This window comes from Alosa sapidissima, chromosome 13 (genome assembly GCF_018492685.1).
Source record: "Alosa sapidissima isolate fAloSap1 chromosome 13, fAloSap1.pri, whole genome shotgun sequence".
In the NCBI taxonomy this organism is placed as follows: Eukaryota; Metazoa; Chordata; class Actinopteri; order Clupeiformes; family Clupeidae; genus Alosa; species Alosa sapidissima.
The window spans coordinates 18,836,671-18,854,726 of record NC_055969.1 but is presented as its reverse complement, the minus strand read 5'-3'; the positions used below and the strand labels follow the sequence as shown (position 1 = coordinate 18,854,726).

Genomic DNA, 18,056 nt, shown 5'->3' with positions numbered 1-18,056 from the left:
TTTACGCAATGTCTTTTTTTCATTGTGTATCTCAGAACCTTACCCGTGAAAAGGACCGGTTTGTTATAATACAACAACAGATGGCCTGCCACTGTAGACTAATCCGACCTGAAATCTGAAAGAAAATATAGCAAAGAAATAGACTCCAGATTGCTGGGTCCACCGCCACAAGCTACCCCTTGGGTAAAATTAAGGACATTCAGTATTTGTGTGACTGCCAAGAGAGCTATAATTATAAAAACCCATGCATATGATAAACTATAAATCAATGATGTGTTTATTAGCTTGTTTATTTGGCTGGTGCTGTACAGCGTGGTGGTTTATGAATGATGCAATACCCAGCGTTTCACATCATGGAGAAAACATTTAGGCTTGTTCAAACAGTAAATAAATTTGTGTGTGGCTGTCTGTCCACAACCACCGGTGTACTTCTGTACTGCCCTCGTCTTAATGTCGCTCCTTAGTGACCTGTCTCCAGTCAACCTCTCCTTGACCACCATTCTTGCTTTGCTGTATCTCCCTGGCGACCAGACTCTCCTCAAAGTCACCTCTTGCTTTAGCAGCTGGTGTGTGTCTGCATAACTACCTAGTTTGTCACAATAGTGGCTCACTTAACTCCACAGTTCCCTCAACATCTTTCTTTAAGAACTGACCATTTTTTTGTTTTGTTTAACCCTCCTTAAAAGAGAGAGACAGTTGCACTACATACTGTAGGCTATTTGATTCATGCCAATGATCTTTTGTTTTGACTGAAATCTACAGAGTAGAGAATGCTATGTTTCAGAAACTTTCAGGGGTTTGTGAAGAAATTTCTCTGCTCTCCCAATCCACCATGTGTGAACGCATCAGTTGGCAATCGGTTTTAGCTGTGAGTGTTCCAGCTCCCAAACTTGGCAGGTCCAGGCAGATTGCAGAGCTACTGCAGCAGTGAATGAACCCCCCCCATTCATCACCACCCCACCCCTGCTGCTGCCAGACTGTCTCCCAGTGCAGTGAAACACAGGGTTCAGACCAACATAGAGTTTACCACTAAGAGTTTACATTTACATTTAGCAGACACTGTTGTCCAAAGTAACTTACATATGTCAACTATATTACAAGGGATTATATTGTACCCGGAGCAACTTGGGGTTAAGTGCCTTGCTCAAGGGCACAATAGTGAAAGCCGGGAATTGAACCCACAACTTTCAGGCTACTGCACGCTACCCCAGCTTCTTAAAGCTGCAGTTGGCAAGATTTCTTTGATCATATTCACCGACACTATGCGCCGACAAAACAATCTAAATCAGACGATTTTAGAAAAAAAAACACACTTCTACCTCCACCTAGAGCCTGTCATTTGTTTTGCAAAATGCAGCTCCTGGTTCTTCTGGTCCAATCAGAGCAGGGCTGTGTGAGATCTGACTGTCAATCACAGTCTGGTGCAGTCTGGTGCGCACTGACGAGCACAAACTCGATGAGAGGGTGCTCGGTGGTAGTGTGGGAGGGGCATGAGAGTTATAAACATTCAACATTTTGGCTAAGTCCCCTCAATCTGTCAGACTTGCCAACTGCAGCTTTAACCCCAGCTTCTTAACTACACTACCACCGCCACAGTTTAGGCATGGCGGCAATGTCATACAAATCAGGGGTCTGGATGAGGAACCCAAGAATTACAGTATGATCTTGATATCCCCCACACACCCTACAGTCCCTTAGAGGCCTCTTCCTCCATCAATCTCTTCACACACTTCAACCCCATTATACCACAGACCTGGACAGAAGGCCAAAACACTGAATTCAGTTTTAAGGAACACTTGTGGAAAATTTTGTCTGCATACAGGCTTTATACAACTGCAGTTTAAATCAATTAAGCTTTAAAGGGAAAAGGATTTCTACCTTTATCTCCCCAAATGGGGCGGTGGTAGTGTAGTGGTTAAGGAGCTGGGCTAGCGTGCAGTAGCCTGAAAGTTGTCGGTTCAATTCCCGGCTTCCACCGTTGTGCCCTTGAGCAAGGCACTTAACCCCAAGTTGCTCTGGGGACAATGTGATCCCTTGTAATATAGCTGACATATGTAAGTCACTTTGGTCAAGAAGTGTCTGCTAAATGTAATGTAATGTAATGTAAAATAAAATAAATGGATGAGCCTGAAGGTGGCTTGGAGGCCCATCAATTTTAGAAAAAAGAAGACAAAACAATGGTTCTGTTCCCTAACAGATTTGGGATGTAAGCCTCACGTCCTATGGCATCATCAGTTCTGGTTTCACTGTTTGGGATTTGTTTTCTATCTCTGTTGCAGCAGTGGGTTATCTACTGGATATATTCATTTCAGTGGAGAAACGTTTTGTTTTGTCTTCTTTTTTCTCAAATTGATGGGCCTCCAAGCCACCTTCAGGCTCATCCATTTATTTTATTTGGGGAGATAAAGATAGAAATCCTTTCCCTTAGCCTAATTTATTTAAACTGTAGTTTTATTAAGCCTGTATGCAGCATTATCTTTAAGGATTCCTCTTGGGCACTTAAAATTAGAAAAAATGCTAATAGGAGATTGATAAAACAAATTATGCACCACAGATGTGGTCAATTTTAATTAAATTTGGATAATTTAGAAATTCAAGAAACTCAAGAATGCCATGTTGAAATCTTGAAATCCCCCCCCCCATTAATTAATTAAGTAAGTTATGGTCTTTCCCACAAAACCAATTGAACTCTGCTGCCATAGAAGCCAATCAGCTAAATATGTTAGCTTGTAGACATCCAACAAACTTTGCATACTATCACCAATTACCATCATCCAAATAATACAAATAACCCAAATAACTCAAATAACATTAGTTCTGGGAAATATCCAGCAATAATTTACGGAGCACTATATCTAAACGCTGCAGTGATCCAGCCCATCACCATTAGGGCAATTACAGTGACAATTTTGAGAGGCGATCCGGGGCGCAAGAAATGAGATTTTTGTGTTTGTCAGTCGTCACCCCCCCCCCCCTTCACAGTGTCTGCCTTTTCACTCATATGTTAGTCATATGAATTTCAAATGATGTGTATGATGATGAGGAGGGGTGGGGTGGGAGGGGGGGGTGATGAGGGATGGCTGAGTGTGTGTGTGTGTGTGTGTGTGTGTGTGTGTTGGAGGGTGGAGGTTAGTGCTGAGGGGGGATGAACAGATTTCCTGCCGTCCAACAGTTCAGGGTTCGGAACGTCACATGTCATGGAGGAGATTGTTTTGACACGCCGTTAAGAAATTCAGCAGGAAGATGGACGGCTCATGAAATTTGCAGGGCCTGATTGAATTTATGGTATTTTCATAAAGGCTATCAGTCGGCCGCCTGCAGGGAGAGAGAGAGGGCCTGACAGGCTGGAGACGATAGCCCCATGGCAGTTGACGGCAAACAGATCTGGGCCGGATCTGTGCCATATCTGGCTGTGGTTACATCAAAGAAGATCTGGGCCAAATTGGTACAAAACTATGCCAGATCTGGAAAAGATTAAGTCTAGAGTTTGCTTCGTTAGTGGATAGATCCTCTGCCCTAGAGACACACACAAACACACCTCAATCTATCCCTCTCTGTCAAGTTTCCACCCATCACTGCATCCACACCCACAACAAGCCAAACTTTGTTTTATATATCTGCTGCACCTTTCTTGTATAGTTCTAAAAATGACCACCTTCTCACAGCAAATATGCACACACACACAGAGAGATAGAGAGATAGAGAGAGAGAGATTCATACACCACTGGCTATCTTTGCCACAGAATAAAACAAGCAAAGATCCCTATCTGAGATATTTGTGTAAACTAAACATACAGAGGGTTGCCCTTCAACGCAGACCTGGTCATCCCTGAGGACAGTTTGAGTTTAACCTGAAACTCACCCCGTGTAGCATAAGTTCATAATTATTAGCTCTCTACAGAACCAAGAGAGGAAGAACATACCATCACATTTTCATGTTTCATGTCTCCACCATGCGACTGTCTATGAATTCTAATGGGTACTCTGTGTGTTAATAATGAATAAGTAGAATAATATCCACTGTCCTTTAAGACGGGAGCCTAGGCTTCATTTTAAATGAGATTGCCAGAGTTTTACAGCCCCAAACACTTTGGTCTTAATTATTAAACCGACTGAAAAATTAATAGAACACTTTTTTGGGTGCAAATGCTTTAATTTGCACTGTGAATTTTGGTTAGCGGACATGAAATGAAATGAAATATTAATAATTACACAATTTCCCCTTTTAATACAAAGGGGACCAGAGCAGAGGCAGATTCCTTTAAAGTGGCATCCGGGTTGCTCCAAACATCGTGTATGCAGCATACTTTAATATGTCTCAATTATTCAAATGTGATGCTTTCTCCCAAATCATTATACATTTATGTCATCTAATATTTGGGGTGAAGTTATTTTGGAAGGAAAAAAATATGCTCCCTATCCATCTTTTTTTCTTTTTTTCTTGCCTGCCACGAAATTAAACAACAATAATAGCGTTCATAATAAACAAAAGACAGGAAAAACTCTAGAGACTGAGATATTGCCCGTGTGAGCAGACCAAGTGCACAGACTTGCTTCAAGGCTTCTTATTTCTAATGTCCTGGGTGGCAAAACATGGAAATGACTTTCTGCTGACATACACACACATTCTATATCCCCTTAGATTGGCGCACATAAATGATTAACACACACTTAAAAGATGCTTCTGCGCTCATCTGTAATTCAAGTAGCCTACAGCCTCCTTCCTCATTCCCTCTAAACACAAATCCTTTATAATCTGCTCCCTGGTACGCCGTGTTGTATTATTTATTGAAAACACAAACAAAATTCTGTCTTTTCTTGCCTAGTCCTCATAACAGAAGTTTCTTGCTCTCTTGTTGGATGTTCAAGGCACAGTGAGCATCAATATATAAAGTGGTTCCTTGAACTTGAACTCTTAAATCTTGTTCAGTGCCTTCAGCATTATTTATTTGGCTTGGACATCACTTTTAAATCTTGTGCTGTACAGATATATACTGTAAATAGACAGTATTAATGTACTTTATTAATTCCACAGGATTTAATTTTAGAATGAATCTCTATCCCTTGTATAGATTGTAATATTTTTACAAGTTTGTTCACAGACACATTAGCTTAGCATTAGCTGAGCTTATGCTGTTCTTAACAGTGCCTAAATGCCACAGTGCCCTTATAACGAGCGAGACAGAGAGATGAAGTAATCATTTTAGATGTTATCCACCTAAAGATATTCCTGCGGTTCCCATGACAACTGCCTCCCGCATCACTTAGCACTAAGGAAATTGGGAAAGGGGGAGTGCAGGTGCATGCATCTGCAGCAGCCAATCACATCGAGGGATGGCACACAGACACTTACTTTGTCTTCATCAAGCTGTCAATTAGCATGCAGAGCTAATACACTGGTCTTCTCTGGGCATTCCAGATGGGTGATATACAATAATTGCAACCATGGTGGAAAGAGAAGTAAGTCTCCAATCGCTGATTACTATCTTTTTACAAAATTACTAATTGTTTCAGGAGGTTTTAAGAATATGATGGTGTTTCCAATATTCAGTTCAATAGGTCTGTTTTGTTAATGTTTCTGCAAGCAAATATGATGAAATAAGGCTGGGGTCGTAGGGTAAGCACGTAGAATTAGTAAGGAACTGAGGAGGGTGGGTGTAAAAAAGTTGGCTATCCATGATACAAACTATACATGAGATTTCCAAATCAGGGAGACACTTACTTTCTAGATACAGTCAGTGTCTTATTGATTACCCATCATTGACCCTTAACATATATGCCAAAGAATGTGAAAGAATATGATACAAATATACCCTGTGTCAAACACCCAAATAAATCAAAGAGAATACTATCACATAATTAAATTTTCATGACCCAGACACAGAAACATATGGAGCCCTTTATGACGACACAAACACAGGAGACGATCATTTCAATATGCACAGTAACAATCTAACACAACTATCTTTTTATTCACTGTAAAACTACCATGGCTTCCTCGGGAAGTAGGCAATATGTCCAAAATGTAAAATTACATGACGTTATCACAATATCTGATTCTGATTATCCCATGGCATAATTAAATATAGATAGATAGATAGATAGATAGATAGATAGATAGATAGATAGATAGATACTGTAGATAGATAGATAGATAGATAGATAGATAGATAGATACTTTATCTATCTATATTCTAATGGATGCAAAATAACTAAAATAAAGAGAAACATTATTGTGGTGCAAAACACGCACACACACACACACACACACACACACACACACACACACACACACACACACACACACAGTAATAGCACAAGAATGCCTTCTTGTCTAATCTTGACCCTCCTCCAGCTAAACTCTAACCTTACTGTCATGTCTGCTTTACGGCTGGACTTCAATGCAACATCATTCTCTGACAATGTTATCCAGCATCCCAACCGCATACATTCAAACTAATTGCACAGACCTAACACTTGGTCATATGTGAGCTCATTTTCATAATTATGATTTTACAGTGAAAGTTTTTTTTTGTCATAGTTAAGGAGTAATTTCATTAATCTTAATGATTACGGTATATGAAAGGCATAAAACGTGGCTGCACAATACGCCAAAGCATCTCTTTGTTACTGTGATGCATGTGTTTGTCAGTTAGGGTGTCACAAAGCCTCAGGTTTACAGTGGGGGCACGTGCCATCCTCTTTGTCTGTCAGTGCCAGGCTTCGCTGGCAGTAATTAGCATAAACCATGCACAATATTCAGCACATTTCTTGCAATATTTGACCCTCCTTTGTCCTTCTTCTGACACACACACACACACACACACACACACACACACACACACACACACACACACACACACACACACACACACACGCATGCATACATACACACCCCCCCCCCCCCCCCCCCAATACATTTACATGCATGAATGTGAGGCTCAGATTTGTCCTGTACTGCAAAGGATTCTGGGAACTCGGCCTGGGGGCCAGAGGCTAATAACCCATGCGCTGTCAGAGGCAACCTGCATCATCATAAATTGTGCATGGAGTTTATGTTTTAAACATTGCACCCCCCCCCCCCCCACACACACACACACACACACACTCACCCCCCAACACACACAGACACACACTAACACATAAGCACATTGACACTGGGTGTGGGTGTGGAAAGAGGGAGGGGAGAGTGAGAAAGTGAGAGAGAGTGAGAGAGAGAGACTGACAGGGAGAGAGAAAGAGAGATTGAGTGTGTGATTGAGTTTGTGTGTGTGTTTGTGTGTGTGTGTGTGTGTGTGTTTGTGTGTCTCTGTGTTGCTGTGGGTGTTTCTTGGTGTGTCCCAGTGTGTGTGCTTATTTGTGAGTGTGTGTCTGTGTTTGTTTGTGTGTGTGTGTGTTGGTGTGTCCCAGTGTGTGTGTGTGTGTGTGTGCACGCGTGTGTCAGAGAGAGGGAGGGGGGGAGTGTGTGTAAGAGACCAAAGGGATGTGTGACGGACTCCATCTGTGTACAGCTGTGAGGGTGGGCTTGGGTCGTTGGTTTGGGCTGTAATTTTTTAGAGAGGGTTTGTGGGGTGGTGGTGGTGGTGGGGGGGGGGGGGGTCTACCCTTCCCTCCCACTTTTCTGTGTCTCTGCACACCCTTTGATGCAAACAGAACATCGTGCTGGCAGCCCTGAGTTGAGATATGGAAGTGGAAAATAATGTGAGACTCATGTCAGGCATTTTTATTATTTTTTAAACCATTGTGTCAAAAGTTCTGATTAGGAGACAGTAGTAAAATGTGCTGCAACTGTTGTTATTGTTTTTTTTAAGTACCTAATTTTATGTGGATACATTTGGATTCAATTAACGGTTTAAGATAATTGAATGGGTTAAATTTGCTTCTAAATATGGTGGTTTGCTGCAGATTGTGATTACTGTATAAAGCATTACAGCTGAGAGGGAGATATGCTTATGTTCTGTACGAGGAGGTTCCAGTGCAGAGCAGAGGCATTGGAGGGGAAAGGCATAAAAGATGGATACAGCAGTGTAGCTCTACCTTTCCTTTCTCACTAATCAGGGCAGAGAGTGGAATAAATATTTATGGGCCTCTATCTGAGTTTTAGCAACACTGTCTGTCTTAAACTCACCTGACTGAACACTGAACCAAAAAAAAAAAGATTTAAAAAAGAAAAACTGTGTTCAGCTGTTTCTGCTGCTGCTGGAGGTGGTGGCACTGCTGCTAAGAACAACAATTAGCTTAGCATAGCTAACCTTCATTAGCATCACACACACACTGTAACAGACTGACAGAGACTACCAGTATGTATCAATGACTGTAGTGTATATATTATGTAGATATAAATAAACAATTAAAATAAATGGAAGATAGAAGATAAGTGTTACTGTGATAAGCATGTATGAATGCCAACATAAGTATGCATATGGTGTATTGAGTTTTTGTCATGTGCTCTAGGTACGGAAGGGAATCAAAAGGGTTCAAAGTTCATATAGTGCCCTAAGATGACATTCATGCTATCTAACTGAATTGAACTGAATCAACAATGAAACTCAATGAACAATAGTAGAACATCAGAACATAAAACAATGAGCAATAGTCATCAGCAACACTATTTAGTCCTAACTAATATGTCTTAAACCCAAAGCAAAATTGACCATCATCAACTAACTCTGTCTCCGTAGATATCTATCTGGCCTTCTGTAAAGAGTTCAGATGGATTCACAGTTCTGCAAAGTGCCCTGAGACAATATTCATTGTTAATGGCGCCATATAAATGCATGAAATAGAATTGAAAATTAAACAGAATTTTAATGAACTGAATCGACAATGAGGCTCAATGAACAATGAAATCATTATGGTCGCCAGCAATATTAACCAGTACTGACCATCAATTACACTGTTAGCCAACACTGACCAGCAATATGCCTTACCCTAATAGCTGATCATTATCAGCCTTAACCATTACACAACCCATAAGCAACACTATTCCTTCACCCTTGAGCAGGATAGTTTTGAACATTCTAAATGAAGATTTTGTTCCGCAACAATGTAAGATTCTAAAAATCCATGTTCAATTCAATGAACCCAGATATTCTTTAGAATGTTCAATTTCCAACATTCCCGTCACACCGATCTTCACCCTTTCTGAGAATCACACAGCCTTATCTTATCGTTACTCTTTCATATCAGTAACTCACTGACCCCAAGCATCCTTCACTCTCAACATCATCACGCACTCAATCTCCAGCACCGGCCTCTTACCAAACCTCTTGTTCATCTTAAGAAGCCATCAGACTATAGCGTCATTCATTATGCAGTAATCAGCAATCATCTCAGTCACTGGGCCTAAGCATTACTAATTCTAAGCATTACTGACGCTCATAATAACAACTGACATTATATTTGCGAATAGTATAAGCATCGCTTACCTGCAGCATCACTGACTAATGACATCACTGACCCCCTGTATCGGTGAATCATAATATCACTGATGGCTCGGCTAGTGTCTATTACCATTAACCTTACGATTTACTCAGCCTTATCAGAAACCCAACACCTCTCACCTCCCCCATCTTTCACCCTCTGCATATCACTCTCTCAGCATTATGACTCTCAGCAACACACAAGTGCCCATGCCGTTGTGGCTCCTAAACGAAGAGTTTTATTACAGTGTTGATTATGCGTATCGGCCTCGCACACACCGATAATTTCCCCATAGTCCATTTGTGCAAATGGCCATTTTGTTCTCACGAAGCTAATGACCGGAGGTGTAGCAGCTAGCCCCTAGGCCTCACCTGCCCACCTTCAGTTTAAATGGTGTCAAACAACCACTGATCCCCTACTCTCAGTATCACCCAGCTTCATGCAACCACCTTGATCAGTCTGACCCAATGATTGTAAAAAAACAAAAAAACAATAGACTCAGTCAAAAGTAAAGCTACCGGAAGCAAATTAAAAGGGATTTAACTAAATATAGTCAAAATTCTGGGTGGTCCTGGTTGATTTTCTGTGATGATGCGACTCTGAAAATCCCTTATTATACAGCCTTCAACAATATGGCTGACCATTTTTTGGTTAATTTCCTACAACTATTAGTGCATGGCACCATGCTCTAGATGTTCTCTATTGCAATCAATGGTCTCACCTCCAACAACTAATACATCACCTCACATATGGGAGAAAGGTGTAGGAATTCAGGAGGCAGCAGAGCTGGCATACAACAACATGAGATCTCCAAGCCTGCCTCGGCCTCCCCCACAGTTCATGTCAAAACGTCTTTGACATTTCATCCCTAACTACTTCCATCAACATGATTGGCACCTTGCACAGCAGGCCTTATTGCCAGTTTGAGTGAGTGTATAGTGTGTGTGTGTGTGTGTGTGTGTGTGTGAGTGTGTGTGTGAGAGAGAGAGAGTGTGTGTGTGTGTGTGTGTGTGTGTTGTGTGTGTGTTTGTGTGCACGTGTGTGAACAGGTGAGCGTAAGGCATACATTAGACATTCATTGTAATGCCTCCTTAAGACATTTTTGAGGAACTAGCAGCAGTCCATTCATTATCACTCAGCCTGCTCGTCATCACACTCCTGTTATCAACAGTGCAACACCACACTCCTCCTCTCCCCCATCTTATTTTGCCACCTCTCCCTCTCTTCTTCTCATTCTTTCTCAACTCACTCATCCCTTTGTTCCTATCCCTCTGTCTCCCTCTCTTCCCCCTCTTGGGGATGCGCACACCCTACCCCCACACTCCTGCTCGCCGCTCTATCTTGAATGTAGCATTTAGTGATTAATGTGAGTTTTAATTGTCAGGCTCAGTTTTATGCTCATTAAAGTGTATTATGCAGCAGTTAGGGTATTAAAGTTCAGTGAGAAATTTCATGCATACTAATCAGAATGCAAATGAGGGGAGAATAAAAGGATCCTGGGGTGCTGGAGGATGTGTGGTTAGTTATCTCTCGTAGTGAATGTCTTCTCGCTCTGACTGAGTTGATTTTTTTGTGTGTGTGTGTGTGTGTGTGTGATGTATTTGTGTGATGGTGTGTAAGAAACCTGGAAAACAGCACAACAGATGATGGTGCTACTTGGAATGTGGTTTAATTTGCGAGAATAGAACTTAAATATATGTAGTGTGATATAATGAATGCAATGATGCAATGAATTGTGCCGTGTTTTGAATTCAGATTGAACAGACAAGTAGCCTATAGCCTACATAATGATATGCTTATAAAAATAATCTGCTTAGGCTGCTATAGCATGACTAGCATAACCCTGTTGTTTTTAGGATAGGCCTACTGTAGTTCTATGATCATTCAATCAATTCAAAATTTCCAAGGAAGGGGGGGGGGGGGGTTGAGATATAAAGATAAATCTCTCAAGTTTTTCTGTTAAAATGTTAATTTTCCTAAAGCTTTTAATCAGAAATGGGGTGAAGCAAATTACCCATAACTGCTGATCTGTGATAAGGCCTTGGGAATGTCAAACAAAGCAGAAAAAAATACAGTAGGCTAGGCTACTTCTAATAGTTCCCTTTCAGCAGCAGGGTAGACTTCAAAAAATTAAATGGATGGAAAAGACTGAACTATTGACCAAGCACTGACCAGGGACAGAAGGCACCACTACAGAACTTGATGTTTGAAACTGCAATTACAACTCGAGGTAGCCTACAATAAAGACTTGTCATACACACACAGGCTGTTCACAACATTTTGTATAACAAATGGCATGTAGGAGGACAGCTAGCCTGCCTAGTGCTTAGTATAGCAGGCTATGTTTATGATGTTTTTCTGTAAGACGCTTCATACATTAACAAATTATATGCAGTGTAAACAGAGTATTTCACAACGTCGTGCCTGACATATAGTTTAAGCCTACAGTGTGGGTCTAAAGTCACGACTCAAAACACGAACCTCTAAGTTACATTTCCTTTGTTTTGGGGCGGGATAGACCTGACGTCACGTACGGCCTCCAAAAATGGAACAAGGGTTTAAAGGTAAAGTTGCGTGCTAGGACATCCCAAGCCAACCCACATCCTTCTCACAACAAAGCGTCACGAAGGGTGTTAACTCTCCCGGCTTGAGACCGCCTTGAAGCAAGGGATTGGGGGTGGGGGATCGGAATGCCTGTGTCAATTTCCCCGCCAGCAGCTCCACCCTACCCTGGCTTTATACTTAATACGCTGCGCTCCAGTTGCCGCTGTAGTCTAATCATTAGGCTAATTGTATCCAGGCTGGGGTTGGTGTAGGGTATGTTAGCTGATATATGTTATTTTTCACAGACTGACTGTAGCCTAGGAAAACACAGGATTCACACAACCCTCTCAGAACCCCCCTATTCAAATCGTGTTGGCTTCAGAAAGGATTTGCCGACGAGCAGGAATTCCGCCTTCCATTCCTTATTTAGCACAACCCCCGACAACAACACCCGCCCCTTTCTTCATTTGTCCACACAGAGAAGTTGACAACACTCCAAGCGACCGCCCACTTCACCAAATAAGGAGAAATTGCCCAAAGACGGCAGACAATCGATCTGAGTGGAACCTCTTTCCCTTCCTGATCCCGTTTATATGCTACGGCGACTTCCGCTGGTGCTGCTAAAGCAGTGCGATCATGGCGGAGCGCGTTCAGCAGCCCCCAGCTAAACGGCTCTGCTGCCGACCCGGGTACAACACAGCATGCAGACAAGGCCAACGGGCCGGTGGAACAGTATGTGGCGGTCCTGGCGCTGGCCAAGGGGGATCCAGCAAGACCCAGAGCCCGGAATCTCTGTTGGACATCGCGGCAAGGAAAGTAGCAGAGAAGTGGCCGTTTCAAAGGGTGGAGGAGCGTTTCGAAAGGATCCCAGAACCTGTTCAAAGACGGATCGTCTACTGGTCTTTCCCCAGGAGCGAACGTGAGATCTGCATGTACTCTTCGTTCAATACAGGCGGAGATGAGACCGGGGCAAGCGGTGAGAACAGCGACGAGACACGGTTGCCTTTCCGCCGGGGCATCGCTCTACTGGAGAGTGGCTGTGTGGACAACGTATTGCAAGTCGGTGAGTGTGTGGATCCAGAGAGATAAAATGTTCAAAATACTCGCCTGGGATTATTCGACCAGATCTTAACAATTAATTGGCGCTGTACAATCGTCAACATTTAAGCAGAAAACAGTGTATGTGGAGGAAGTCATTTGGGTTTGCCATGAACAAAGGGGGAGGAATGAAGCGACAAAGGGCACAACACACACACATGCACGCACACACATACACACTCTCACACTACGGGCTTTTAAATCACCCAAGCGCTACATAGCCCAACGCGAGGCTCGCTGACTACACGGAATTTATGCCTTGTATTACAATATTTTCTCAATATATTCCCCCCCAAACATCGTTAAATGTCCACACACGTTTATATTGTGTTGCAGATGTGTAGTAAGATTTGTCGACGATACATTTTTGCACCGTCTCACATAGGGGAAAAAAAACATCACGGAAGTAGACATAAATGGCTGACTACCTTCTGTGGTTTTCAAACAATATTCTGTTTGTTTCCACCGTCACCGCCAACCTGAGACGCTAGCAATTCGACTGCTTTATATAGGTTAGTATTTGATAGAAGGACAATTTGGGTCGCTTGTCTGTTGTGTTTATTTTTCGAAGTGAAACGCATGGGGGGAGGTTATTGGCGTAGCTAACGTCCCTCTGCTGTTCCAGCAATGAGCCAGAGGAACGCCAGTAAAAATCTGTGCTTTTCCACCAGAATTTCGACTAACAATTAATTTAACATTTAGAGCTGTTGTTTATTTATTATGGCCTGGTTGCTATTTTTGTTTCGGACTCAACCGCCCAGTATTTCGGTTTTATTTAGCGAGTGCGCATATCAAATAGCCGTCAGGCATTCCCATTGAGAGCCTGGTACTTTGTTCCCATTTTCATGTTCATTTGTGTCTTTTCAGCTTTCTGTCACCCTCCAAAAGGAAGGCAAACAAAAGCGCCTTTTTATTTCTTTTCACTGCTTGTTAAATAGAAGAGATTTGGAAAGGGGTGGGAGGACCGGCAGTTTAAAGCTGCAGATCCTCTATTTTTAATGGAACCCGATAATTTGCGATATTTCCAGGCAGCTAATTTGCTTCAGAAATGCTCTTTTGTCGGAACGTGATTTGAATTCACACCGCATGAAAGTGTCCTTCAAACGTCTGATCACACCACATCATACACCCACCCATAAACAGAAATGAAGTCGTGTTCAACCGTTTCATACCTGGAATCTGTATTAGCATTCTCGCCACCTTTGTTTAGAGTTCCTGCAATTAGTTTCCCAATCGCAGCTCTCCGCCCTTGGAGGCGGTTCAGGATTTTAATCTCATTACTCTCTATGGTTAATTTGAATTGTAATGCAATCTGCAAACGTAATTTTCTGCATGACCATTCCCCCCTCCTCCAAGGGTTGTTGGATCAGCAGTGCTTCATCTGGGCAGTGTGCCCTTCTCTTGGTCCCAGAATGGGGGGGGGTTCGGCTCACAATGGTGCCGACCGGGCCTCTGCATCTTTATCTGGCGTTTCTATGCAGCTGTTCCTGACAGTGTTTGACAGGGCGGTTTCATCATACATCAAAGACCGAGCAGTCGGTTCAGGTGGAATGTGTACAGTTTTTTTATGAGAGAGAGAGCAGAGGGTTGTTTTCTCCCCTCTCCGTTTTTGGGGGGAGAAGAGGAGGGTGAGCGGCTTGATCCCACAGGCCAGGGAATGGGGAGTGACAGGGGAGGGAGTCTTGGCTGATTGCATCCTGGTCTGGAATTTGCAGCAAAAATAAAGCCAAGAAATGATAAATAAAAGATGCAATCTTCTGGCACAGGGGGCAGCTCTTAGCTAAGCTGAGGGGGACAGTTAGGTACACACACTCAGTGCAAAGGCTCTTGGGTAGTTAGTGTGCTGCTGACTGAGGCATATGGTTAGTCACTGAAATGTAGGGACATACTTCATGTATTTTCTCTTTCCGTTCTGTTGGCTGGTTAAAGCAAACAAAAATGGAATTAAATATACAAAGACTGTGTTTTTGTAGGAGAGACTGACTAGTCACGTAGGCAGATGGACTACCCCTACAGATTTGGATTATTTTGTCGTCGTCACAGCAGTAGGCAGGGCTTTGTCATTGTTTGTGCTCTAATAACACAGCATCAAATCCATGTCATTTATTCGGACACAATTGTGTTCATGTCGCGACAACCCTTGCTGATGTTTATTGAGGCTAATTTTATAATGACAGCAGCACCTTTTCATTGTCACATAGGCAGAACCCTAATGACTTCTTGTCACACACGCACAGATGCACACACGCAAAGAGACACACACACACACACTCTTAAAACTCTATTGTATGTAAGAAAAAGCTGTGTCTTCCTTCGTGTTATGTAAATCATTATGTCATGTGCAAGTTTGCCTGGGCTAACAGGGTCAAGTTCATTCCTTCCACCCACTGATTCAACCACATCATCACTCAGCATTTGTGCCAGTTTTGTCTGCTGTTGGTCAATTAGGCCAAAGGTCAGGGGTCACGTTGTATATTAATTTAAGGTCATGTTGACACATCCCATCATATTTAAGCACTGACTGTCATTTGTCTAGGGACCCCCCCCCCACTGATTTATGCAAACTATCTGCTAATTAGTTTATCCAAGTCTGTTCCACTAAAAAGATACTAGAGATGAGTGGGGTTTTTTGTGGTTGTTTGCTGGTTCATTTTCCTCTGAAAGCTTCGGTTTGACTTGATATTGCTGTCGCTGTGGCCAGAGGTTGGTGCATAATTCTGGTGTGCGTGACTGGTAAAGCATAAGCAAACCAGCCAGCCCCCCATCAGGCGGCTCAAGAGACGCATCTGGGTCTCCCTCTGTCTCGGCTGTTTTTTCGGACATACACACAAGTGCAGAATTTAAGATGTGGAACTTACATTTTGCATGAGCATGTTGCTTTTGAGTCAGTGTGCTGTGCCACAGGGACAGGAATGCGACCATCAGTTTGCTCACACAGTTGCAGTCTCTCCTGTGAAACTGGGCCTTGAGTCCCCCCCCCCCAGCTGGCACGCAGATTGGCAAACCATCTTCAGGTGCTGCGACGCATGGTCATTCAATCTGGAGGTAGTAGACTCTTGTCATGCATCCTTTTAGCTAACCTTTGCTTGACCTGTCGCAAGGCTAGTCTGAGGTGTGTGTGTTTGTGTGTGTGTGTGTGTGTGTGATGGATCATTTGATCACATATCCTCTTAACAATACCTCCCACAGGTTGCACCTCAGTTCACATCCTTCTAGTTTGTGTGTGTGGTGAGTTTGGGGGTGGATCTAACACAAACACACACACACACACAGTGTCCCTACCCCCATAGCGCCATGCTGAGTGAATTACTTTCTGACAAAATAGCTCTCCCATTGCCATTTCTGTTTCAGAGGATTTAATAACACTGCGATGTTCTGTCACATTCCTGTGTGTGTGCACGCGCGCACACTCACGATCAAAATAAAACTAAGAGCTCGGATGCTTAGAGGCAGGGCCCTGGCTGGTTCCCTGTGCATCAGAGGGCTGCTCAAGTTGCACCATATATCGAAATCTAGGCCCTCTGGAGCGGGCTTTGATCCCTACGCAGACTAAAGTGCAATCCACTCGCAGCTGCAAGGGGAGAGCGAGGGAGGGAGGGGGGGGGTGTGAGAGCTGGTGTGAGTTTGGGCTCAATGGGAGGGTGTCATGCCCAAACAGTTTCCCCCTCCAATAAAAGGCCTGGCGAGAGAAGACAATGTCCATTTAAAACGCAGAGCCCTGAATGCTCTTAGATGTTCTATTGGACGTTTCTAAGAAGCAATGTGCTTTTCTGTTAGTGCAAAGTAGGACCCAGGCCTCACGGCCATAACATATAGCAGCCAGATGAGATAACACATCTGAAACAAATAACACACAAATACTGCCTGGCTGCAGACCATGAACTGTATGGTGGTGTTCACGGGACAAAACAACTAGTTTTGCCAATTTGTTTATACCCCCTCAGATGATACAACTTTTCGTGAGTAAATCTGCTGCAAACATGCCGCTGATTAGTTCCAGCCTGTCCACAGATCAGTGGCCGAGAGATTTCCCATATGAGGGCCAGAAGGTCCAGACTGATCTGAGAAGCCTTTTCCTTTTCTAGATGCCTGTTGTGTCGGTTATTGTTTTGTTAATTCTACGGGTACATAGTCTATCCATTATCGTTTTATGCTTTGATTTTTCTACATCTGGCATTTTAGCTTCCTGTGCCTGCCTGGTAGTTAGCCTAAAATGCAGATGTGTTCTCTGAGTTCATTTTTGTTGTCTGAATGTGTGAAATGAGTCTTGTGTTTCGGGGTAGGGCCCTGTTTGGAACAGAAAGGGAAGATTAGATGAGGGCTCTGATTGACTGGAATGCAACTGGCCAGGCCTGCCCACATTCAGATGCTCGAGTGCCATCCAGTACCCTGGCGCAGAGCTAGAGGGCATTGCTGAAATGAAGAACTGAGCCTCGTCTCCTGTAGCCACAGCCTGGCATCCGACAGCAGCACACAGCCGTGCTTGCAGACCGATGTCGCTCTGTAATTAACCTCTGTCTTGATGTCACCACAGATATAGACAATATGGACAGCTTCTTTTAACTGCCATTACTGGAGATGTCGCCACAGCTGGCTCCATTGCTTTTTCAATTGAAAAGCAGTTGAAAACATTTTGAAAATAGTTGAAAACAGTTTCAAAATGGAAGAACTTGTGAATCATGTGTAGTCATAAACACGTAGGCCTTCATGTTTTCTCAGCCATGGTTAGTGGGGTCCAAACTCTTTTTTGAAACCACCTAGATGTTCCTCCTTTTGTGAAGCAATGTTGGTGCTTCAGTGATTGGTTGTTAGGTGTGACTATTGCCATTATGGAACATTAAAATAAAGGCCTTACCCTTTTCAAATCCTTCACATGATTTATGTGGCGCCTCAAATGACATTGCCAACCATTGCCAATTGCTATGACTGCAGTTGACCTGCTGTGATGGGTGTTCATAGATGTCCCAGAAGGCTTGTCATTGCTTGCAGTC

The 18,056-nt window shown here is 43.0% G+C and overlaps 1 protein-coding gene across 1 annotated transcript in view; it reads left to right on the top strand.

The window, feature by feature from the left end:
• Positions 1-12,518: 12,518 nt before the first annotated feature.
• Positions 12,519-18,056, top strand: part of zswim6 (zinc finger, SWIM-type containing 6) — a 58,469-nt gene continuing 52,931 nt past the window's right edge. Inside the window, 1 exon segment of the mRNA XM_042060442.1 lies at positions 12,519-13,030. Within this exon segment, the coding sequence (XP_041916376.1) occupies positions 12,604-13,030 (427 nt within the window). The 5' untranslated portion in view covers positions 12,519-12,603.